At 58.3% G+C, this 24,855-nt stretch overlaps 1 protein-coding gene and 1 long non-coding RNA gene across 2 annotated transcripts; one reads left to right on the top strand and one right to left on the bottom strand.

The window, feature by feature from the left end:
• Positions 1-52: 52 nt before the first annotated feature.
• On the top strand, positions 53-24,489 carry LOC127464678 (fas-binding factor 1 homolog). Its single transcript, XM_051775147.1, has 24 exons — positions 53-238; positions 346-417; positions 983-1,010; positions 1,556-1,597; positions 1,950-2,010; positions 2,721-2,781; positions 3,358-3,515; positions 5,493-5,573; positions 7,321-7,421; positions 8,409-8,496; positions 9,525-10,878; positions 11,720-11,862; positions 12,085-12,111; positions 12,550-12,660; positions 12,856-12,912; positions 13,504-13,772; positions 15,587-15,693; positions 15,775-15,897; positions 18,438-18,590; positions 20,913-21,089; positions 22,311-22,448; positions 23,256-23,638; positions 23,674-23,740; positions 24,282-24,489. The coding sequence occupies exons 3-24, from the start codon at positions 1,004-1,006 to the stop codon at positions 24,339-24,341; spliced, it is 3,768 nt and encodes a 1,255-aa protein (XP_051631107.1). The 5' UTR covers positions 53-238; positions 346-417; positions 983-1,003; the 3' UTR covers positions 24,342-24,489.
• On the bottom strand, positions 14,571-15,336 carry LOC127464674 (uncharacterized). The gene is made up of 3 exons (XR_007901518.1): positions 15,235-15,336; positions 14,878-15,087; positions 14,571-14,667 (listed from the first exon to the last, which is right to left on the bottom strand). It is a non-coding gene; the product is annotated as an uncharacterized LOC127464674 (long non-coding RNA).
• Positions 24,490-24,855: the final 366 nt, after the last annotated feature.

Genomic DNA, 24,855 nt, shown 5'->3' on the forward strand with positions numbered 1-24,855 from the left:
GCTGCCGTTGCTATGGCGACGGGGGGGGCCTTTCGTGCCGGCGGCGCGCAAAATGGCGGCGCCCAATATGGCGGCGCCCATGGCGAGCGCGGGGCTGGGTGAGACACGGGGGGAACCGGGACCCCCCCGCGACCCCCCAGAACCTCCTGAGCGGGACTGATGGGCCCCGAACCCCCGGGAGGGACAGGAGAGGATCCTCCGGGACGTCCTGGGACCCCTGGGAGGGACGGTGGGAGGGGTGAGTCCCGGGACCCCCTGAGACCCCCCCCCCCCCGGACCTCCTGAGACCCCCCGAGGTCCCCCCGAACCCCCGGAGAGCCGCCCCCTCCTCTCCTCTTCCCCCAGGCCGGGGGTCCTGACCCGGAGGAGGCAGCGGTGGGGCTGGGAATGACCTGGGATCGACTGGGATGAGCCACGGTAAGAGGGGGGGGGACCCAGGTGGGGGGGACGTGGGGGGGGATCCAGGTGGAAGAGGCTGCGATCCGGGTGGGATTCACGTGGGTGGGACATGATGAGGATCCAGGTGGGATCCAGGGGGATGTGAAAGGTCTGGGGATCCAGGTGGGATCCAGGGGGATGTGAAAGGTCTGGGGATCCAGGTGGGATTCAGGTGGGTGGAACATGGCTGAGGATCCAGGTGGGATCCAGGGGTGGGATTCAGGTGGGTGGAGCAGGCCGGGGGATCCAGGTGGGACAGGGGTGGGATCCGCGTGGGATCCAGGTGTGGGAATCCAGGTGGGATCTGGGACTGGGGATCCAGGTGGGATCCAGGTGTGGGAATCCAGGTGGGATCTGGGGCTGGGGATCCAGGTGGAACATGTTGGGAATCCAAGTGGGATCCAGGTGGGTGTGAAAGGTCTGGGGGCTCCAGGTGAGATCCAGGTGGGCTCCAGGTGTGATGCTCCCGACAAACCCCTGCCTGCCCAGGTGTCAGGAAGCTGCGGAGCTTCCCCGTGTCCTGAGGGAATTTGTGTCCCCACAGGTGGCCCCAGCCAGGAGCAGGATGGCAGGTGAGTCCCTCACCTGGATCCCCGGGAACGCCGGGAGGGAGGGGAGGACATGGGGACAGGGGGCAGCTTTTGCCACCTGCCTGGGGAGGCCACCTGGGCTCACCTGGGATCATCTGAGCTCACCTGGTCCCCCCTGAGCTCACCTGGTCCCCCCTGAGCTCACCTGGGATCATCTGAGCTCACCTGGTCCCACCTGGGCTCACCTGGTCCCCCCTGAGCTCACCTGGTCCCCCCTGAGCTCACCTGGGATCATCTGAGCTCACCTGGTCCCACCTGGGCTCACCTGGGATCACCTGAGCTCACCTGGTCCCCCCTGAGCTCACCTGGGATCATCTGAGCTCACCTGGTCTCACCTGGGATCATCTGAGCTCACCTGGGCTCACCTGGGATCATCTGGACTCATCTGGTCCCCCCTGAGCTCACCTGGTCCCCCCTGAGCTCACCTGGGATCATCTGGACTCACCTGGTCCCCCCTGAGCTCACCTGGTCCCCCCCTGAGCTCACCTGGTCCCCCCTGAGCTCACCTGGGCCGTGTCGTGTCCCAGATTCCGTGGAGGACGTGCTCGCGGATCTCCTGGGATTCGATGGTAAAATGGGACCCTCTGGATCTGCCCCGGGGTCACCTGGGGGGAAACACCTGAGCTTGGGATCACCTGGGGGGAAACACCTGAGCTTGGGATCACCTGGGGAGGATCACCTGTCCTGGGATCACCTGGGGGGAAACACCTGAGCTTGGGATCACCTGGGGGGAAACACCTGAGCTTGGGATCACCTGGGGAGGATCACCTGGAGGGAATCACCTGAGGGGCATCACCTGTCCTGGGATCACCTGGGTGGAATCACCTGTCCTGGGATCACCTGTCCTGGGATCACCTGTCCTGGGATCACCTGGAGGGAACTCCCCATCCCCCCGATCCCAAGTCCCTCCCTTGTTCCCAGAGGATCCTCCCGTTCCCCCTTCCCGCGGATCCCGACTCACCTGCACCCAGGTGAGCTCCAGGTGAGTGCTCAGCCCCTCCCACCCCCATCCCACTCCCTGATCCCAATCCCTGATCCCAAACCCTGATTCCAGGCCCATGATCCCAATCTTTGATCCCAATCCCTGATCCCACTCCTGTGATCCCAAACCCCGGATCCCAATCCCTGATCCCAAATCCCTGATCCCAAACCCCGGATCCCAATCCTTGATCCCAATCCCTGATCCCAAATCTCTGATCCCAGTCCCTGATCCCAACCCTGTGATCCCAAACCCCTGATCCCAATCCCTGATCCCAAATCCCTGATCCCAACCCCATGATCCCAAATCCCTCTGATCCCAAATCCCTGATCCCAAACCCCTGATCCCAATCCTTGATCTCAACCCTGTGATCCCAAATCCCTGATCCCAAACCCCCAATCCCAATCCCTGATCCCAAACCCCTGATCCCAATCCCTGATCCCAAACCCCCAATCCCAATCCCTGATCCCAATACTTGATCCCAGTCCCTGATCCCAAACCCCTGATCCCAATCCTTGATCCCACTCCTGAGATCCCAAACCCCGTGATCCCAAACCCCGTGATCCCAAACCCCTGATCCCAAACCCTGATCCCAAACCCCTGATCCCAAATCCCTGATCCCAAACCCTGATCCCAAACCCCTGATCCCAAATCCCTGATCCCAAACCCCTGATCCCAAATCCCTGATCCCAAACCCCTGATCCCTGTCACAGGGGGGCCCTGGAGGAGGATCCCGGTGGGAAATTCCCTGAAGACGACGTGGGAGAGACGCAGGTGAGTGAGGGCAGAATTCCCAAACTTTGGGACAGAATTCCCAACTTTTTAGGGACAGGTAAACGGAGAATTCCCAACCTTTTGGGGTAGAATTCCCAACTTTCTGAGGGACAGGTGGGGGCAGGATTCCCAAGCTTTTGTGAACAGGAGTCCCAAACTTTTGGGACAGAATTCCCAAACTACCTGGGGCAGAATTCCTAAACTTTTTGGAGACAGGTGAGGGCAGAATTCCCAACCTTTCTGGGTAGAATTCCCGAACTTTTGGAGCAAAATTCCCCACCTTTGTGGGGACAGGTAAAGGAAGAATTCCCAGCTTTTGGGGGAGAGGTGGGGATAGAATTCCCAACCTTTCTGGGTAGAATTCCTGAATTTTTGGAACAGAATTCCTAAACCTTTTGGGGCAGAATTCCTAAAGCTTTTGGGGATGGGTAAAGGCAGAATTCCCAACTTTCAGGGGACAGGTGAAGACAGAATTCCCAAGCTTTCATGGACAGGCCAAGGCAGAATTCCTGACGTTTGGGGCAAAATTCCCGACCCTTGGGGCAGAATTCCTTCCCTTGGGCTCTCTGTCCCCAGGACCTGGATGATCTGGATGCAGAAATCCTGGGAATCTCCAGATCCAGGCCCAGGCTGGCGGGAGCTGGGACAGGGGCAGGGAAAAGCCTTGGGAAGCAGCTGGATCCTGAGGAAGGTACCGGGAATTCCGCTGGGCTTTTCCCCTTGGAGCAACTCCTGTGGGATCAGAGCCCATTCCCTGTTCCCAGGGCTGGGATTCCATGGGATCAGCCTCCATTCCCAGGGCAGTGATTCCCATGGGATCAGAGCATTCCCAGGGCAGTGATTCCCATGGGATCAGCCCCCATTCCCAGGGCAGTGATTCCATGGGATCAGCTCCCATTCCCAGGGCAGTGATTCCCATGGGATCAGAGCATTCCCAGGGCAGTGATTCCTATGGGATCAACCCCCATTCCCAGGGCAGTGATTCCATGGGATCAGAGCATTCCCAGGGCAGTGATCCCATGGGATCAGAGCATTCCCAGGGCAGTGATTCCCATGGGATCAGAGCATTCCCAGGGCAGTGATTCCATGGGATCAGCCCCCATTCCCAGGGCAGTGATTCCATGGGATCAGCCCCCATTCCCAGGGCAGTGATCCCATGGGATCAGAGCATTCCCAGGGCAGTGATTCCATGGGATCAGCCCCCATTCCCAGGGCAGTGATCCCATGGGATCAGAGCATTCCCAGGGCAGTGATTCCCATGGGATCAGAGCATTCCCCAGGGCAGTGATTCCATGGGATCAGCTCCCATTCCCAGGGCAGTGATTCCCTGGGATCAGAGCATTCCCAGGGCAGTGATCCCATGGGATCAGAACCCATTCCCAGGGCAGTGATCCCATGGGATCAACCCCCATTCCCAGGGCAGTGATTCCCATGGGATCAGAGCATTCCCAGGGCAGTGATTCCATGGGATCAGAGCATTCCCAGGGCAGTGATTCCCATGGGATCAGAGCATTCCCAGGGCAGTGATTCCATGGGATCAGAGCATTCCCAGGGCAGTGATTCCCATGGGATCAGAGCATTCCCAGGGCAGTGATTCCATGGGATCAGAGCATTCCCAGGGCTGTGATTCCCATGGGATCAGAGCATTCCCAGGGCTGTGATTCCCATGGGATCAACCCCCATTCCCAGGGCAGTGATTCCCATGGGATCAGCCCCCATTCCCTCTTCCCAGGGCAGTGATTCTATGGGATCAGCCCTCATTCCTAGGGCAGTGATCCCATGGGATGAGAGCATTCCCAGGGCAGTGATTCCCATGGGATCAGAGCATTCCCAGGGCAGTGATTCCATGGGATCAGCCCCCATTCCCAGGGCAGTGATTCCATGGGATCAGCCCCCATTCCCAGGGCAGTGATTCCCATGGGATCAGAGCATTCCCAGGGCAGTGATCCCATGGGATCATAACCCATTCCCAGGGCAATGATTCCATGGGATCAACCCCCATTCCCAGGGCAGTGATTCCCATGGGATCAGAGCATTCCCAGGGCAGTGATCCCATGGGATCAGAGCATTCCCAGGGCAGTGATTCCCATGGGATCAGCCCCCATTCCCAGGGCAGTGATTCCCATGGGATCAGAGCATTCCCAGGGCAGTGATTCCCATGGGATCAGCCCCCATTCCCTGTTCCCAGGGCAGTGATTCCATGGGATCAGCCCCCATTCCCAGGGCAGTGATTCCATGGGATCAGAGCATTCCCAGGGCAGTGATTCCCATGGGATCAGAACATTCCCAGGGCAGTGATTCCATGGGATCAGAGCATTCCCAGGGCAGTGATTCCCATGGGATCAGAGCATTCCCAGGGCAGTGATTCCATGGGATCAGCCCCCATTCCCAGGGCAGTGATTCCCATGGGATCAGAGCATTCCCAGGGCAGTGATTCCCATGGGATCAGCCCCCATTCCCTGTTCCCAGGGCAGTGATTCCATGGGATCAGCCCCCATTCCCAGGGCAGTGATTCCATGGGATCAGAGCATTCCCAGGGCAGTGATCCCATGGGATCAGAGCATTCCCAGGGCAGTGATTCCATGGGATCAGAGCATTCCCAGGGCAGTGATCCCATGGGATCAGAGCATTCCCAGCTGCCCCCGGGGATGCCCCCCCGGCCGTTGGTGACCCCGGGATTGTCCCCAAGGCCACCTGTGCCCCTCCCCCAGGTGCCCCCCCCCAGGGGTGGCCTCGGTGACCCTCGTGGATTCCCCGGGAGGAGCCGGGAAAGCCCCGGGAATGTCGGACAGGTGAGGGCCTGGGGGGGACAGCACAGGGACAGGGGGCGGCCTGTGCCCCCTCTGTGCCCCCCCTGTGCCCCCTCTGTGCCCCCCGTGTGCCCCCCTCTGTGCCCCCCGTGTGCCCCCTGTGTCCCCTCTGTGCCCCCCATGTCCCTATGCCCCCCCTGTGCCCCCTGTGCCCCCCATATCCTCCCCACTGTCCCTGTGCCCCCCCTGTGCCCCCTGTGCCCCCCCGTGCCCCTTCTGTGCCCCCTCTGTGCCCCCTCTGTGCCCCCTCTGTGCCCCTTCTGTGCCCCCTTCTGTGCCCCCTGTGCCCCCCATGTCCCTGTGCCCTCCCTGTGCCCCTCCTGTGGCCCCCCCTGTGCCCCCCATATGCTCCCCAATGTCCCTGTGCCCCCCTGTGCCCCCCCGTGCCCCCTCTGTGCCCCCCCTGCTCCCTCCATGTCCCTGTGCCCTCCCTGTGCCCCCCCTGTGCCCCCTCTGTGCCCCCTGTGCCCCCCATGTCCCTGTGCCCCCCTCTGTGCCCTCCCTGTGCCCTCCCTGTGCCCCCCATTCCCTCCTGTGGCCCCCCTTGTGCCCCCTGTGCCCCCCATATCCTCCTCCATGTCCCTGTACCCCCTCTGTGCCCCCCCTGTGCCCTCCCTGTGCCCCCCATTCCCTCCTGTGGCCCCCCCCTGTGCCCCCCATATCCTCCCCAATGTCCCTGTGCCCTTCCTGTGCCCCCCGTGTGCCCCCTCTGTGCCCCCCGTGCCCCCCATGTCCCTGTGCCCCCCCTGTGCCCCCCCTGTGCCCCCCCATGTCCCTGTGCCCCCTCTGTGCCCCCCATGTGCCCCCTCCGTGCCCCCTGTGCCCCTTCTGTGCCCCCCATGTCCCTCCATACCCCTGTGCCCCCCATGTCCCTCCATATCCCTGTGCCCCCCTGTGCCATCTCTCCATGTCCTACCCTGTGCCCCCATGTCCCCTCTATCACCCCAAACCCCCTCATGCCCCCTGTGCCACCTCCCCACCCCCCATGTCCTCCCCTGTCCCCCCCCGTGCCCCCCATGTTCCCCCATACCCCCAAACTCCCCCATACCCCCTGTGCCATCTCCCCACACCCCTCATGTCCTCTCCTGTCCCCCCCCAATGTCCCCCCATACCCTCGTGCCCCCCCATGTACCCCCCTATCCCCCCAAACCCCCCCGTGCCCCCTGTGCCACCTCCCCACTCCCCCCTGTGCCCCCCATACCCCTCCATACCCCCGTGCCCCCCCTGACCCCCCTATCCCCCCAAACCCCCCCGTGCCATCTCCCCACTCCCCCCCTGTGCCCCCCCATACCCCTCCATACCCCCCATGTCCCCCCCTATCCCCCCAAACCCCCCCATGCCCCCTGTGCCATCTCCCCACCCCCCATGTCCTCCCCTGTCCCCCCCCCATGCCCCCCATGTCCCCCCCATACACCCCCATGCCCCCCATATCCCCCCTTGTGCCCCCTGTGCCCCCCCATGCCCCTTTACCCCCACAGGCCCCCCCATGCCCCCCCATGCCATCTCCCCATGCCCCCCATGTCCCTCCATATCCCCCCAAAACCCCCCCGTGCCTCCTGTACCATCTCCCCACGCCCCCCTGTGCCCCCCATGTCCCTCCATACCCCTGTGCCCCCCATGTCCCCCCAAACCCCCCCGTGCCCCCTGTGCCATCTCCCCGTGCCCCCCCCGTCCCCACCCCGTGCCCGTGTCCCCCCATTCCCGTGGGATCATCCCGGGGTGTTCCCAGAAGAGGCTCCACGGGCAAAATCCTGGAGCAGCCGGAAAAGAGGGAATCCAGGATGGAAAAGAGGGAATCCGGGACGGATCCCGAGGAGCTGGAGCAGCCAGGTGGGAACAGTGCGGGGGGGACACAGGGAAGGGCGTTCCAGGGGCCGGATCCAGGCGGGAATTCCTGGGGGGGAACAATCCCAGTGGGAATTCCTGGGGAGGAACAATCCCAGTGGGAATTCCTGGGGGGGAACAATCCCAGTGGGAATTCCTGGGGAGGAACAATCCCAGTGGGAATTCCTGGGGGGGGAACAATCCCGGTGGGAATTCCTGGGGAGGAACAATCCCAGTGGGAATTCCTGGGGAGGAGCAGGGCAGGGGTGTTTTCCCGAGGCCCAATCCCAGTGGGAATTCCCCAGGAAGAGCAGGGTAGGGGTGTTTCCCAGGGCCCAATCCCAGTGGGAATTCCCAGGGAGGAGGAGCAGGGCAGGGGTGTTTCCCAGGGCCCAATCCCAGTGGGAATTCCCCAGGAAGAGCAGGGTAGGGGTGTTTCCAGAGGCCCAATCCCAGTGGGAATCTCCAGGAAGGAGGAGCAGGGCAGGGGTGTTTTCCAGAGGCCCAATCCCAGTGGGAATTCCCCAGGAAGGAGGAGCAGGGCAGGGGTGTTTCCCGAGGCCCAATCCCAGTGGGAATTCCCAGGCAGGAGGAGCAGGGCAGGGGTGTTTTCCTGAGGCAAAATCCCAGTGGGAATTCCCAGGCAGGAGGAGCAGGGCAGGGGTGTTTTCCTGAGGCAAAATCCCAGTGGGAATTCCCAGGAAGGAAGATCAGGGCAGGGGTGTTTCCCGAGGCCCAATCCCAGTGGGAATTCCCAGGAAGGAGGAGCAGGGCAGGGGTGTTTTCCTGAGGCAAAATCCCAGTGGGAATTCCCAGGAAGGAAGATCAGGGCAGGGGTGTTTCCCGAGGCCCAATCCCAGTGGGAATTCCCAGGAAGGAGGAGCAGGGCAGGGGTGTTTTCCAGAGGCCCAATCCCAGTGGGAATTCCCAGGCAGGGGCTTTTCCAGGGGCTTTTCCAGGTGCTGACCGTTCCGGGCGCTTTTCCCGGCTCAGGGCCGTGGGAAGAGCTGGATTTTCCCGGGGGATCCTACGAGCCCTCCGTGGCCTCCGAGGGGCGGCCGGGCCGGAGGAGGGGGCGCAGGTAGGGGGGGGGACCCTCCACTGTCCCCCACTGTCCCCCAATGTCCCCCAGTGTCCCCCACTGTCCCCCAATGTCTCCCAGTGTCCCACAGTGTCCCCCAGTGTCCCCCAATGTCCCCCAGTGTCCCCCAGTGTCCCCCAGTGTCCCCCAATGTCCCCCCAATGTCCCCCAATGTCCCCAATGTCCCCCCAATGTCCCCCAGTGTCCCCCAATGTCCCCCCAGTGTCCCCCCAATGTCCCCCATGTCCCCCAGTGTCCCGCCAATGTGTCCCCAATGTCCCCCAATGTCCCCCAGTGTCCCCTGGCTGGTCTCCAGTGTCCCCAATATCCCCAGTATCCCAGTATCCCAATATCCCTGGTGTCCCAGTATCCCACTATCCCAGTATCCTACTATGCCAGTATCCCATTATCCCCAGTATCCTAATATCCCTGGTGTCCCAATATCTCCAGTATCCCAGTATCCCACTATCCCAGTATCCTACTATCCCAGTATCCTACTATCCCAGTATCCCAATATCCCCAGTATCCCAGTATCCCAATATCCCTGGTGTCCCAGTATCCCAAATATCCCCAATATCCCAAATATCCCCAGTATCCCAATATCCCCAGTATCCCAATATCCCCAGTATCCCAAGATCCCCAGTATCCCCAGCATCCCCAGTATCTCACTATCCCAGTATCCTACTATCCCATATCCCAATATCCCCAGTATCCCAGTATCCCAATATCCCTGGTGTCCCAGTATCCCAGATATCCCCAATATCCCAAATATCCCCAGTGTCCCCAATATCCCCAGTATCCCAATATCCCTGGTGTCCCAGTATCCCAAGATCCCCAGTATCCCCAGCATCCCCAGTATCCCACTATCCCAGTATCCTACTATCCCCAGCATCCCAATATCCCTGGTGTCCCAATATTTCCAGTATCCCAGTATCCTACTATGCCAGTATCCCAATATCCCCAGTGTCCCACTATCCCACCATCCCAGTGTCCCCATGCCCCCCCTCAGTGCCCCCTCTCTCCCGCAGGATTCCCGGCGGGATCGGCCTCTTCCCGAGGGCCCCGAGGGGCAGCGGGGGCGGGGCCGCCTGGCTGGGGCTGAAGGACGAGGAATTCCCAGGATCCGGAGCCAGGGACGAGGATTTCCTGGGATTGGGACCCCAGGACAAGGAATTCCCAGGGCTGGGATCCAAGGACAAGGATATCCCAGGGCTGGGATCCAGGAATGAGGATTTCCTGGGACTGGGACCCAAGGATGAGAATTTTCCAAGACTGGGACCCAAGGACAAGGAATTCCCGGGACTGGAGCCCAAGGACAAGGAATTCCCAGGACTGGGATCGAAGGACAAGGATTTCCCAAGATCTGAACCCAAGGACAAGGATTTCCCAGGACTTGGATCCAAGGACAAGGACCTCCCAGGATTGGGATCCAGGAATGAGGATTTCCTGGCACTGGGACTCAAGGACAAGGAATTCCCGGGATTGGGATCAAAGGACAAGAATTTCCCAAGATTGGGACCCAAAGACGAAGATATCCCGGGATTGGGACCCAAGGACAAGGAATTCCCAGGATTGGGACCCAAGGACAAGGAATTCCCAGGATTGGGATCCAAGGACAAGGAATTCCCAGGACTGGCATCGAAGGACAAGAAGCTCCCAAGATCAGAACCCAAGGACGAGGATTTCCCGGGATTGGGATCCAGGGATGAGGATTTCCCGGGATTGGAGCCACGGGCAGGAGCCGATCCCGGCCCGGCCCTGGAGCAGAACTGGCTGAGCTCGGCCTTGGCCCGGAAAAGAGCCCGGGAGAGACATTCCCAACCCTCCGGGAGCCCGGGAAAAGAGGCAGAGGGGGTGGAGGGGCTGGATCAGCATTCCCGGGAGAGCAGGACATGCCCTTCCCAGGACACTGTTCTCCCATCCCAACCATTCCAGAAAGATCCAGGAGCTCTCCCATCCCAACCATTCCAGGTGAATCCAGGGGCTCTCCCAGCCCCACCACTCCAGGATCCAGGAGCATTCCCATCCCAACCATTCCAGAGGGATCCAGGAGCATTCCCATCCCAACCATTCCAGAGGGATCCAGGATCATTCCCATCCCAACCATTCCAGAGGGATCCAGGGGCTCTCCCATCCCAACCATTCCAGAGGGATCCAGGAGCTCTCCCATCCCAACCATTCCAGAGGGATCCAGGAGCTCTCCCAGCCCCACCACTCCAGGATCCAGGAGCATTCCCATCTCAACCATTCCAGGTGAATCCAGGAGCATTCCCATCCTGGCCATTCCCAGCTCCAGGAGCATTCCCAGCATTCCCGGCCAATCCTGGCTCCGGCTCCATCCTGGGCTCTCTCCCGGCGCGGGTGGCGGAGCTCGAGCTCCAGGTGGGACCCGGGGGGCGTCACCTGTTGGGTGGGGGGTCACCTGGGGGGGTCACCTGTTGGGTGGGGGGGTCACCTATGGAGGGGGGTCACCTGTGGAGGGGGGGTCACCTGGGGGGGTCACCTGTGGAGGGGGGGTCACCTGTGGGTGGGAGGGGTCACCTGTGGGTGTGAGGGTCACCTGTGTGTACTGGGGGTGTCACCTGTGGGTGGGGGTCACCTGTGGGTGTGTGGGGATCACCTGTGGGTTGGGGGTCATCTCTGGGTGTGTGAGGGTCACCTGGGGGGGTCACCTGTGGAAGGGGAGGGTCACCTGTGGGTGGGGGGGTCACCTGTGTGTGAGGGTCACCTGTGGGGGGGGTCACCTATGGAGGGGGATCACCTGTGGGTGGGGGGGTTACTTTTGGGTGTGGGGGGGTCACCTGTGTGTGTGAGGGGATCACCTGTGGAGGGGGGGGTCACCTGTGGGTGTGAGGGTCACAAGTGGACAGGGGTCACCTGTGGGTGGGAGGGGTCACCTGTGGGTGTGTGGGGATCACCTGTGGAGGGGGGGTCATCTCTGGGTGTGTGGGGGTCACCTGGGGTGTCACCTATGGAAGGGGAGGGTCACCTGTGGAGGGGGGGTTACTTTTGGGTGGGGGGGTCACCTGTGGGTGAGGGTCACCTGTGGGTGAGGGTCACCTGTGTCTGTGAGGGTCACCTGTGGGGGGGGTCACCTATGGAGGGGGGTCACCTGGGGCGGGGGGGTCACCTATGGGGGGTGAGGGGTCACCTGTGTGGGGGGTGTCACCCATGTGGGGGTGTCCCCCATGGGGGTGGGGTGTCCCCTCTCCCGGTGCCGCAGGTCCGGGCGCTGGAGCTGGAGCGGAGCCTCTTCCTGGGGAGTGTCCAGAGGCGGCACCGGGACCTGGATCTGCTGGAGAGCCCCCACAGGAACCTGGATGTGCTGGGATCCCACAGGTACCGGGATGTGCTGGGACCCCACAGGTACCAGGATCTCCTGGGATCCCACAGGTACTGGGATCTCCTGGAGAGATCCCAAAGGTACCAGGATCTCCTGGAGGGCTCCCAAAGGTACCAGGATCTGCTGGGATCCCAAAGGTACCGGGATCTCCTGGGACCCCACATGAACCGGGATCTCCTGGGATCCCACAGGTACTGGGATCTCCTGGGATCCCACAGGAACCGGGATGTCCTGGGATCCCACAGGAACCGGGATGTGCTGGGACCCCACAGGTACCAGGATGTGCTGGGATCCCACAGGTACTGGGATCTCCTGGGATCCCACAGCTACCAGGATGTGCTGGGATCCCACAGGTACCAGGATCTCCTGGGATCCCACAGGTACTGGGATCTCCTGGAGAACTCCCAAAGGTACCAGGATCTGCTGGGATCACGCAGGTACTGGGATCTCCTGGGATCCCACAGGTACTGGGATCTCCTGGGGAGCTCCCACAGGTACCGGGATCTCCTGGGATCCCACAGGTACTGGGTTATCCTGGGATCCCACAGGTACTGGGTTATCCTGGGATCCCACAGGTACTGGGATCTCCTGGGATCCCACAGGTACCAGGATGTGCTAGGACCCCACAGAAACCGGGATCTCCTGGGATCCCACAGGTACTGGGTTATCCTGGGATCCCACAGGTACCGGGATCTCCTGGGATCCCACAGGTACTGGGATCTCCTGGGATCCCACAGGTACTGGGATCTCCTGGAGAGCTCCCACAGGTACCGGGATCTCCTGGGATCCTACAGGTACCGGGATCTCCTGGGATCCCACAGGTACCAGGATGTGCTAGGATCCCACGGGTACTGGGATCTCCTGGAGAGCTCCCACAGGTACCGGGATCTCCTGGGATCCTACAGGTACCAGGATCTCCTGGGACCCCACAGGTACTGGGATCTCCTGGAGAGCTCCCAAGGGTACCAGGATCTGCTGGGATCCCACAGGTACTGGGATCTCCTGGGATCCCACAGGTACCGGGATCTTCTGGAGAGCTCCCACAGGTACTGGGATCTGCTGGGATCCCACAGGTACCGGGATGTGCTGGGATCCCACAGGTACCGGGATCTCCTGGAGAACTCCCAAAGGTACCAGGATCTGCTGGGATCCCACAGGTACCAGGATCTGCTGGGATCCCACAGGTACTGGGATCTCCTGGGATCCCACAGGTACCAGGATGTGCTGGGATCCCACAGGTACCAGGATCTGCTGGAGAGCTCCTGCAGGTACCGGGATCTCCTGGGATCCCAAAGGTACTGGGATCTCCTGGGATCCCACAGATACTGGGATCTGCTGGGATCCCACAGGTACTGGGATCTCCTGGAGAGCTCCCAAAGGTACCAGGATCTCCTGGGATCTGACAGGTACCAGGATCTGCTGGGATCCCACAGGTACTGGGATCTCCTGGGATCCCACAGGTACTGGGATCTCCTGGAGTGCTCTCACAGGTACCGGGATCTCCTGGGATCCCACAGGTACTGGGATCTCCTGGGATCTCACAGGTACTGGGATCTCCTGCAGGGCTCCCCCGGGTCCCCCCTGTGCTCCCCCCGCCGGGGCTGGGAGTGCTGAGGGGCTTCCCAGTCCCTCCCATCCCGATCCCGATCCCGATCCCTGCTCAGGAGTCCAGGGAAGGTGGGAGAGGAGCAGCAGGAGAGGCCACGGATGGTGACACGGAGCCAGGATGGGAGTCCCCCCCCGTGCCAGGATCACCCCCCATCCCGGGATCTGCCCCTCTCCAAGGATCACCCCACGGCCCAGGATCACTCCACGGCCCAGGATCACCCCAGATCCCGGGATCTGCCCCTCTCCAAGGATCCCTCCACGGCCCAGGATCACCCCAGATCCCGGGATCAGCCCCCGTCCCGGGAGCGGGATGAGCAGCTCACAGGTAACGTTCCCTCCAAGTGCATCATTCCAAGGATTCCTGTGCTCCATCCCAACGACACCAGTGCTGATCCCATGGAATCCAGGCACTCCTGGGACAGATCCAGCCCTGTGCTGTCCCCCAGGAGCCCCGAGATCCCGGTCCCACGGGGGGCTGCGGGGGGAATTCCCTGAGCTCCGCAGGCTCCGTGTCCGGCTCGGCTCCAGAGGGGCCACGGCTGCTCCTCCTCCCCCTCTGGGATCCCCCTCAGGCTTAGGGACCCCCAGGAAACTGGGATGAGTTGCTCCCAGCATTGCAAGGGCTGGGAACAGGGCTGGCAAAGCCCTGGGAATGGGATCTTCCCTGTGCTGGGGGTGCAGGGCACAAACACAGGCGGGTTTTCCACACTTGGAGGGAGAATCCCACCTCCTGCTGCCCAGGATGCCATTCCTGCTGCCCAGGATCCCCCTCCTGCTGCCCAGGATTTCCCTCCTGCTGCCCAGGATCCAATTCCCACTGCCCAGGATCCAATTCCCACTGCCCAGGATCCCCCTGCTGCTGCCCAGGATCCAATTCCTGCTGCCCAGGATCCCCCTCCTACTGCCCAAGATCCAATTCCCACTGTCCAGGATCCAATTCCTGCTGCCCAGGATCCAATTCCCACCATCCAGGATCCAATTCCTGCTGCCCAAGATCCAATTCCTGCTGCCCAGGATCCAATTCCCACTGCCCAGGATCCAATTCCCACTGCCCAGGATCCAATTCCCGCTGCCCAGGATCCAATTGCTCCTGCCCAGGATTTCCCTCCTGGTGCCCAGGATCCAATTCCTGCTGCCCAGGATCCAATTCCTGCTGCCCAGGATCCCCCTCCTGGTGCCCAGGATCCAATTCCCACTGCCCAGGATCCAATTCCTGCTGCCTAGGATCCAATTTCCACTGCCCAGGATCCAATTCCTGCTGCCTAGGATCCAATTTCCACTGCCCAGGATCCAGTTCCCACTGCCCAGGATCCAATTCCCGCTGCCCAGGATCCAATTCCTGCTGCCCAAGATCCAATTCCCACCATCCAGGATCCAATTCCTGCTGCCCAAGATCCAATTCCTGCTGCCCAAGATCTAATTCCCACCACCCAGGATCCAATTCCCACTGCCCAGGATCCAATTCCCACTGCCCAGGATCCAATTCCCGCTGCCCAGGATCCAATTGCTCCTGCCCAGGATTTCCCTCCTGGTGCCCAGGATCCAATTCCTGCTGCCCAGGATCTAATTCCCACTGCCCAGGATCCCCCTCCTGGTGCCCAGGATCCAATTCCCACTGCCCAGGATCCAATTCCTGCTGCCTAGGATCCAATTTCCACTGCCCAGGATCCAGTTCCCACTGCCCAGGATCCAATTCCCGCTGCCCAGGATCCAATTCCCACCATCCAGGATCCAATTCCTGCTGCCCAAGATCCAATTCCTGCTGCCCAAGATCTAATTCCCACCACCCAGGATCCAATTCCCACTGCCCAGGATCCAATTCCTGCTGCCCAGGATCCCCCTCCTGCTGCCCAGGATCCAATTCCTGCTGCCCAGGATCCAATTCCCACTGCCCAGGATCCAATTCCCACTGCCCAGGATCCAATTCCTGCTGCCCAGGATCTAATTCCCACTGCCCAGGATCCAATTCCTGCTGCCCAGGATCCAATTCCCACTGCCCAAGATCCAATTCCCACTGCCCAGGATCCAGTTCCCACTGCCCAGGATCCAGTTCCCACTGCCCAGGATCCAATTCCCACTGCCCAGGATCCCCTCCCGGTGCCCAGGCTCCCCCCTGGATCCCGGTTTTCCCTCTCCCAGCGCTCCAGGCCCGGCTGTGCCGGCAGCAGCGGGAGCAGAGCCGGCTCCGGGAGGCCTTGGCTGCCCTGGAATCCCGGCTGGGAGAGCAGGAGCAGCTCCTGGAGCAGGTGATTCCCGAAGTGTGTCCCCGTCCCCGAGCCCTCCCGGCGGGATGGGGGCGATCCCTGGAGCTGCCCCTGCCCCCCCAGGAGCGCCGCAGGGCCGAGGCCGAGCATTCCAAGGCGGAATCCCTGCGGAAGGCGCTGGAGGAGCAGCGGCAGCTCTCGGCTCAGCTGCTCTCCATGGAAAGGGCGGCGCTGGACGAGGCCAAGGTGGGCTGGGACACAATTCCAGGGGCTTTCCCAGCTTCCCACACCTGCCCTCTGCGCCTCCTGCAGCTCCAGGGGGATGGGAAAAGGGGCTCGGGAGCGGCTTGGGTGGGAGCAGGGCTGGGAAATGGGGTTGGAACCGCTGGGAAATGGGATTGGAATGAGCTGGGAAATGGGATTGGAACAAGCTGGGAAATGGGATTGGAATGAGCTGGGAAATGGGATTGGAACTGGCTGGGAAATGGGATTGGAACCAGCTGGGAAATGGGATTGGAACCGGCTGGGAAATGGGATTGGAACAAGCTGGGAAATGGGATTGGAACTGGCTGGGAAATGGGATTGGAACCGGCTGGGAAATGGGATTGGAACGGGCTGGGAAATGGGATAGGAATGAGCTGGGAAATGGGATTGGAACGGGCTGGGAAATGGGATTGGAATGAGCTGGGAAATGGGATTGGAATGAGCTGGGAAATGGGATTGGAACCGGCTGGGAAATGGGATTGGAACCAGCTGAGAAATGGGATTGGAACTGGCTGGGAAATGGGATTGGAACCAGCTGGGAAATGGGATTGGAACCGCTGGGAAATGGGATTGGAACCAGCTGGGAAATGGGATTGGAACCAGCTGGGAAATGAGATTGGAACCGCTGGGAAATGGGATTGGAACGGGCTGGGAAATGGGATTGGAATGAGCTGGGAAATGGGATTGGAATGAGCTGGGAAATGGGATTGGAACCGGCTGGGAAATGGGATTGGAACCAGCTGGGAAATGGGATTGGAACTGGCTGGGAAATGGGATTGGAACCAGCTGGGAAATGGGATTGGAACCGCTGGGAAATGGGATTGGAACCAGCTGGGAAATGGGATTGGAACCAGCTGGGAAATGAGATTGGAACCGCTGGGAAATGGGATTGGAACGGGCTGGGAAATGGGATTGGAATGAGCTGGGAAATGGGATTGGAACGAGCTGGGAAATGGGATTGGAATGAGCTGGGAAATGGGATTGGAATGAGCTGGGAAATGGGATTGGAACCGGCTGGGAAATGGGATTGGAACCGACTGGGAGATGGGATTGGAACAAGCTGGGAAATGGGATTGGAACCGGCTGGGAAATGGGATTGGAACAGGCTGGGAAATGGGATTGGAACCGGCTGGGAAATGGGATTGGAACCGCTGGGAAATGGGATTGGAATGAGCTGGGAAATGGGATTGGAACCAGCTGGGAAATGGGATTGGAACCAGCTGGGAAATGGGATTGGAACAGGCTGGGAAATGGGATTGGAACCGGCTGGGAAATGGGATTGGAACTGGCTGGGAAATGGGATTGGAATGAGCTGGGAAATGGGATTGGAACAAGCTAGGTGGGAGCTGGAAGGTCCTGGGAACCATTCAGGTGGGAAGAGGGCTTGGAATCAGCTTGGAACTGCCTGGGTGGGAAGAGGCCTGGGAAAAGGGCTTGGAACCAACTGGGTGGGAGCTGGAAGGGGCTTGGAACGGACCAAGTGGGAGCAGGGCTGGGAAAAGGGGGTTGGAACTGGCTGGGAAACGGGGTTGGAACCAGCTGGGTGGGAACAGGGCTGGGAAAAGGCTTGGAACCAACTGGGAACGGGACTTGGAACCAACTGGGAAAGGGGCTTGGAAGGAGTGTGGAACCAGGGAACAGGGCTGGGAAAGGGGCTTTGGAAGCAGCTGGGTGGAAATAGGGTTGGGAAAGGGACTTGGAAGCAGCTGGGTGGGATTGGGGCTGGGAAAGGGGCTTGGAAGCAGCTGGGTGGAAATAGGGTTGGGAATGGGGTTTGGAATGACTTGGGTGGAAACAGGGCTGGAAAATGGGATTGGAACCAGCCGGGTGGGAGCTGGAAAGGGCTGGGAGATGGGATTGGAACCAGCCAGGTGGGATTGGGGCTGGGAAATGGGATTGGAAACAGCCAGGTGGGATTGGGGCTGGGAAATGGGATTGGAACCATCTGGGTGGGAGCTGGAAAGGGCTGGGAAATGGGATTGGAACCAGCCAGGTGGGATTGGGTCTGGGAAAGGGGATTGGAAGCAGCTGGGTGGAAATAGGGTTGGGAATGGGGTTTGGAATGACTTGGGTGGAAACAGGGCTGGGAAATGGGATTGGAACCATCTGGGTGGGATTGGGGCTGGGAAAGGGGATTGGAACCATCTGGGTGGGAGCTGGAAAGGACTGGGGAATGGGGTTTGGAATGACTTGGGTGGAAACAGGGCTAGGAAATGGGATTGGAACCATCTGGGTGGGAGCTGGAAAGGGCTGGGAGATGAGATTGGAACCAGCCAGGTGGGATTGGGGCTGGGAAATGGGATTGGAACCATCTGGGTGGGAGCTGGAAAGGGCTGGGAAATGGGATTGGAACCATCTGGGTGGGATTGGGGCTGGGAAAGGGGCTGGGATCTGTACGGGGAATATCCCGGGGTGCCCCCCTGGAGCTGGGAGCAGCCTCTGGGAGCTGCAGGGAGGGATGGAAGGCAGGAATGCCGGTGGGAAGCGGGCCGGGGATCGGGATGTGCCGCGGCCCCTCGCAGGGCGCGTGGCTGGAGCAGCAGCGGGCGGAGCTCCGGGAACGCTCCGAGGGGCGCGGGAGGCTGGAAAAGGCCTGGGCGGAATTCCGGGGCCGGGAGAGGCGGAGCCGGGAGCGCTCGGAGCGCCTGGAGGCGGCCCTGAGGAACCTGGACAAGGTGAGGGGCGGGAAAATCCCGTTTGCTTGGCGTTGGGGAAAGACGGGGGCGGATAAATATATAATATGTAATATATAATATATAATTTATAATTTATAATTTATGATATATAATATACAATATAATATTATATATTATATATTATAAAATATATAATATATAATATATGATTTATATGATATATGATATATAATATATAATATAATCTATAATATAATATATTATATAATATATAATATATAATATAAAATATATTTATATATTATATAATGTATAATATATAATATAAAATATATAATATATAATATATAATATGATATATAATATTATATATATAAAATATATATGATATATAATATATAATATAGTTATTATATATTATAATGTAATATTAAACATGAGTTTATAATAAATTATAATATATCATACACAATAAATAGTGAATGTATAGTGAATATATAATAAATCTTATAATAATTTAATATTACAATATTAATAACCTAATATTATGTATTATAATATTATAATAAAATATAGTATATTATAATAAAAGATAATATATTATAATAAAATATAGTATATTATAAAAAATATAGTATATTATAATAAAATATAGTGTAATGTATAGTATTATAATATTGTAATAATATACAATATTGTAATGCTATAATATAATAATATTGTATTTTATAACTATATAAGTATAATAATTATGTTATTATAATATTAACGATAATATAATAATATAATATAATATAATAATGTATAATATAAATATAATATAAAATAAAATAATATAAAATAACATAATAATAGATAATACAATAATGAAATATGTAGCAACATAACATTTTAATGTATTTGTGATAGTAACAATTAATTATATCTAAATAATATTTAATATACAATATTATAATACTATAATATAATAATATTGTATTTTATAACTTTATAAGTAAAATAATTATGTTATTATAATATTAAGGATAACATAATAATATAATATAATATAATAATATACAATATAAATATAATATAAAATAATATAAAATAACATAATAATATATAATATAATAATGAAATATGTGGCAATATAACATTTTAATGTATTTGTCATATTAATAATTAATTATATCTAAATAATATTTAATTATGTAGTTATTTAATAATATTTAATTATATAATAGATAGCAATATACAGTATGTACAATGTGATATATATAATATGTAATTTTTTATTATCTATATCAATATATAATAATATTACAGTATAATAATAATATACAATATTATTATATATTTTAATACATAATAATATTATCATATATTCTTATAAAATAACAGATATTATAGGTATTATAAATATATTATGACTAAGATATATATTATAATGACATATATATTATAATGACCTATATTCTATATGTTATATAGTGTAGATATGATGTATATTATGATATATTTTCTATTTCTGTATATAACATATTCCAGGAAGCATCACCTTCATTCCTGGAATGTTCACCCTGAGCACAAATATTCCCCTGAACCCCCAAGAGGGTGAATTGGGCAAATCCTGCCCGTTATTCCCGTTATTCCCAAGGCTCCGGCAGTGCCGGGGCTCGTGTCCATCCCAGGGAACATTCCCTGATTCCATCTGTTCTCCAGGAGCTCGTGTCCATCCCAGGGACCATTCCCTGACCCCGGCTGTTTTCCAGGAGCTCATGTCCATCCCAGGGAACATTCCCTGACTCCAGCTGTTTTCCAGGAGCTCGTGTCCATCCCAGAGAACATTCCCTAATTCCAGCTGTTCTCCAGGAGCTCATGTCCATCCCTGGGACCATTCCCTGATTCCAGCTGTTTTCCAGGAGCTCGTGTCCATCCCAGAGAACATTCCCTGATTCCATCTGTTCTCCAGGAGCTCATGTCCATCCCAGAGAACATTCCCTGATTCCATCTGTTCTCCAGGAGCTCGTGTCCATCCCAGGGACCATTCCCTGACCCCGGCTGTTTTCCAGGGGCTCGTGTCCATCCCAGAGAACATTCCCTGACCCCATCTGTTTTCCAGGAGCTCGTGTCCATCCCTGGGAACATTCCCTGATCCCGAGCTGTTCTCCAGGAGCAGGGGCTTGTGTCCATCCCTGGGACCATTCCCTGACTCTGGCTGTTTTCCAGGGGCTCGTGTCCATCCCTGGGAACATTCCCTGACCCCAGCTGTTCTCCAGGGGCTCGTGTCCATCCCAGGGACCATTCCCTGATTCCATCTGTTCTCCAGGGGCTCGTGTCCATCCCAGGGACCATTCCCTGACCCCAGCTGTTTTCCAGGAGCAGGCAGCGCTGCGGTTCCGGGCGCGGGAGCTGCGTTCCCAGGAGGAGGGGCTGGAGCGGGAGCGGGAGGCGCTGGAGGATTCCCGGCGGGAGCTGCGGCTGGACAGGGAGAAGCTGCTCCGGGACACGGAGCGGCTCCGGCAGCGGGAGCAGGAGCTCCAGGCCCTGGCCGAGGTTGGTGGTTCCAGCCGGGAATCCTCGCTGCAATTCCAGCCGGGAGCGGAGCTGGGGCTCCCTCGGGAGTGGGAATGGTGTCCAGGGAGGAGGGGGGGGCTGCCCAGGACGCCCCAGGGCAGGGAGGGGTCCCATCCCCATCCTCATTCCCATCCCAATCCTCATTCCCATCCCCATCCTCATTCCCATCCCAGTCCTCATTCCCATCCCCATCTTCATTCCCATCCCAATCCTTGTTCCCATCCCCACCCCATCCCCATCCTCATTCCCATCCCCATCTCCATTCCCATTCCCATCCCCATCCCCACTCCATTTCCATTCCCATCCCTATTCCCATCCCATTCCCATCCCCATTCCCACCCTCCCCCAATCCCCCCCCATTCCCACCCCATTCCCATTCCCACTCCATTCCCCTCTCATTCCCACCCCACCCCATCCCAATCCCCATTCCCACCCCATTCCCATCCCCATTCCCACCCCATTTCCATTCCCATCCCTATTCCCATTCCCATCCCCATCCCTATTCCCCATCCCATTCCTATTCCCATTCCTCCCTCATTCCCACCCCATTCCCCCTCATTCCCACCCCATTCCCACCCCATTTCCTTTCCCATTCCTATTCCCATTCCCATCCCATTCCTATTCCCATTCCCCCCTCATTCCCACCCCATTCCTACCCATTCCCGCCCCATTCCTGCCCCATTCCCACCCCATCCCCATTCCCACCCCATTCCCATCCCCATTCCCCCCTCATTCCCATCCCCATTCCCACCCCATTCCCCCTCATTCCGACCCCATCCCAATCCCCATTCCCACCCCATCCCAATCCCCATTCCCATCCCATTCCCACCCCATTTCCATTCCCATCCCTATTCCCATTCCCATCCCTATTCCCATCCCCATCCCATTCCTATTCCCATTCCCCCCTCATTCCCCCCCCATTCCCCCTCATTCCCACCCCATTCCTACTCATTCCCGCCCCATTCCCATCCCCATTCCCATCCCCATTCCCACCCCATTCCCCCCTCATTCCCACCCCATTCCTATCCCCATTCCCACCCCATTTCCTTTCCCATCCCCATTCCCATCCCATTCCCATCCCTATTCCCATCCCCATCCCTATTCCCCTCCCCATCCCATTCCCATCCCCATTCCCATCCCCATTCCCACCCCATTCCCACCCCATTCCCGCCCCATTCCCGCCCGTTCCGTGTCCGGCAGCTCTCGGAGCGGCGGTCCCGGGACGGGGAACGGGCTCTTCGGGAAGCCCGGAATGTGGAGGCGGAGCAGCGGGAGCGGCTCCGGGCGGGGCGGGAGCAGCTGGAGCAGCTCCGGGAGCAGGAGCAGCGTTTGGAGCAGGTGATTCCCGGCTCGGCTGCTCTTCCCAGCGGGAATGGGGCTGCTTTGCTTCCCAGCCCTGCTCCCACCCAGCTGGGTCCGATCCCCTTTCCCAGCCCTATTCCCTGGTTCCAAGCCCCTTTCCCAGCCCTGCTCCCACCTGGATGGTTCCAAGCCCCTTCCAGTTCCCACCCTGCTGATTCCCAGCCCCTTTCCCAGCCCTGTTCCCTCTCAGCCCATTCCCAGCCCCATTCTCTCCCAGCCCATTCCCAGCCCCTTTCCCGGCCCCATTCCCAGCCCCTTTCCCGGCCCCATTCCCAGCCCATTCCCAGCCCCTTTCCCAGCCCTGTTCCCCCCCCCAGCCCATTCCCAGCCCATTCCCAGCCCCTTTCCCAGCCCTGTTCCCTCTCAGCCCATTCCCAGCCCCTTTCCCAGCCCTGTTCCCTCTCAGCCCATTCCCAGCCCCTTTCCCAGCCCTGTTCCCTGGTTCCCATCCCCTTTCCCAGCCCCGTTCCCTGGTTCCAATCCCCTTTCCCAGCCCCATTCCCTGGTTCCAAACTCCTTTCCCAGCCCCGTTCCCTGGTTCCAATCCCCTTTCCCAGCCCCATTCCCTGGTTCCAATCCCCTTTCCCAACCCTGTTCCCTGGTTCCAATCCCCTTTCCCAGCCCCGTTCCCTGGTTCCAATCCCCTTTCCCAGCCCCGTTCCCTGGTTCCAATCCCCTTTCCCAGCCCTGTTCCCTGGTTCCAAGCCCCTTTCCCAGCCCTCCCCCGCTGTTCCCGGCCCCTTGCCAAGGGCTGCTCCCGTCCCTTTTCCCGGGAATGGGCAGGACCGGCTGAGCCTGGCGCGGCAGCGGCGGCAGCTCCAGCGGCTCCGGCAGGAATTGTCCCCGCAGGAATTGTCGGTGCCCGGCGCCGGGACCCTGCTGGGCACAGCCCGGGAGCGGCCGATCCCGAGGGACGTGATCCCGGGGGACCGGCTCCACATCCCCCTGGGTGAGGCTCCCGCATTCCCGGGGGTGTTCCCGGCGCTGGTTTCACCCCCTGGGGGTCCCTCCGGTGGGATTTGGGCTCCTGATGCCCCGGAGGAGCTCCGGGAGCCCGGGAAGGGGGGAGGGAAGGAGGGAGGGAAGGAGGCGGGTCCAGGGATACTCCGCTGTCTCCGCCCGCAGCTCCGGCGGCCCCCGGCACTCCGGGATTGCTCCCGGGATTCCTGCCTCCCCTGGGGATGATCCTGGGGGGCACCAGGGACACCCTGTCGGGATCGGCCGCGCTCCAGGGGCACCTCCTGCTGCTGAAACACCGGGCACGGATGGTGAGAGGGACGGGAAGGGCCTTGGAATGGGCTGGGAAAGGGATTGGAACCTGCTGGGGGGGGCTGGAACGGGCTTGGAATGGGCTGGGAAAGGGATTGGAACTTGCTTGGGGGGGGCTGGAATGGGCTTGGAATGAGCTGGGAAAGGGATTGGAACCTGCTGGGAGGGGGCTGGAACGGGCTTGGAATGGGCTGGGAAAGGGATTGGAACCTGCTGGGGGGGACTGGAACGGGCTTGGAATGGGATCGAGATGGGAAAGGGGCTTGGAACCAACTGGGAGGGGGATTGGGAAGGGACTCAGAACCAGCTGGGTGGGTACAGGGATGGGAAAGGGGCTGGGAAAGGGGCTTGGAACCAGTTGAGTGGGAACAGGGCTGGGAAATGGGATTGGAACCAGCTTGGGGGACGTGAGGAGGGGTTGGGAAAGGGGCTCAAACCCAGCTGGGTGGGAGCTGGAAGGGGCTGGGAGAGGGTTTGGAACCATCTGGGTGGGAGCTGGAAGGGGTGGGGGGATCATCCCATCCCTCCTCCCACCCCCAGGACCACGATTTCCTGGAGAGCGAGAGCTTCTTCCTGGAGAACCTGAGGAAAGGGCTCTGAAACCTCCCCCAGGACCAGCTCAGAGCTTTGGGGGAGCTGGAGCTGGAATGGGAGCTGGAATGGGAGCAGGAGTTGGAATGGGAGCAGGAGCTGGAATGGGAGCTGGAGTTGGAGCTGTGCCCCCCCCCCCCCCGGCCCCAAAGGTGGCCCCACCCCCTGTTTTTTGTGTGTTTACAAACTAATAAATGTATTTTTTTAGTAATAAATTCTCGGCTGAGGAGTTTTCCCTCGATTCCAAGCGTTCCCAGAGGGCTCAGAACATGGAATTACACACACACACCCCTGGGCTGTGGGAGCCACGGCTGGTCCGGCCTCTGTCCCTCCTTGTCCCATCCTTGGGACACCTGAGGACACCCTGGGGACACATTGGAGACACTCTGGGGGCATCTGGGGTGTCCCAGGTGTGTCCCAGGTGTGTCCAGGTGTGTCCCAAAATTGGGGAGAGAGAGAGGGGGCGCTCTCAGGGGTTTCCAGGGGTGACAGGAGGGTCCCCAGAGGTGACAGGAGGGTCCCA

Source organism: Manacus candei, unplaced genomic scaffold, assembly GCF_025592945.1.
Source record: "Manacus candei isolate 608988 ecotype Guabito, Panama unplaced genomic scaffold, ASM2559294v1 h1tg000256l, whole genome shotgun sequence".
NCBI classification, from domain to species: Eukaryota; Metazoa; Chordata; class Aves; order Passeriformes; family Pipridae; genus Manacus; species Manacus candei.

Excerpts from the sequence above, each read along its gene's own strand:
- LOC127464678 (XM_051775147.1), top strand. Across the intron at positions 2,782-3,357 it reads ACGACGTGGGAGAGACGCAG|GACCTGGATGATCTGGATGC; the intron begins GTGAGTGAGGGC and ends CTCTGTCCCCAG. Across the intron at positions 12,112-12,549 it reads GATGTGCTGGGACCCCACAG|GTACTGGGATCTCCTGGGAT; the intron begins GTACCAGGATGT and ends GGGATCCCACAG.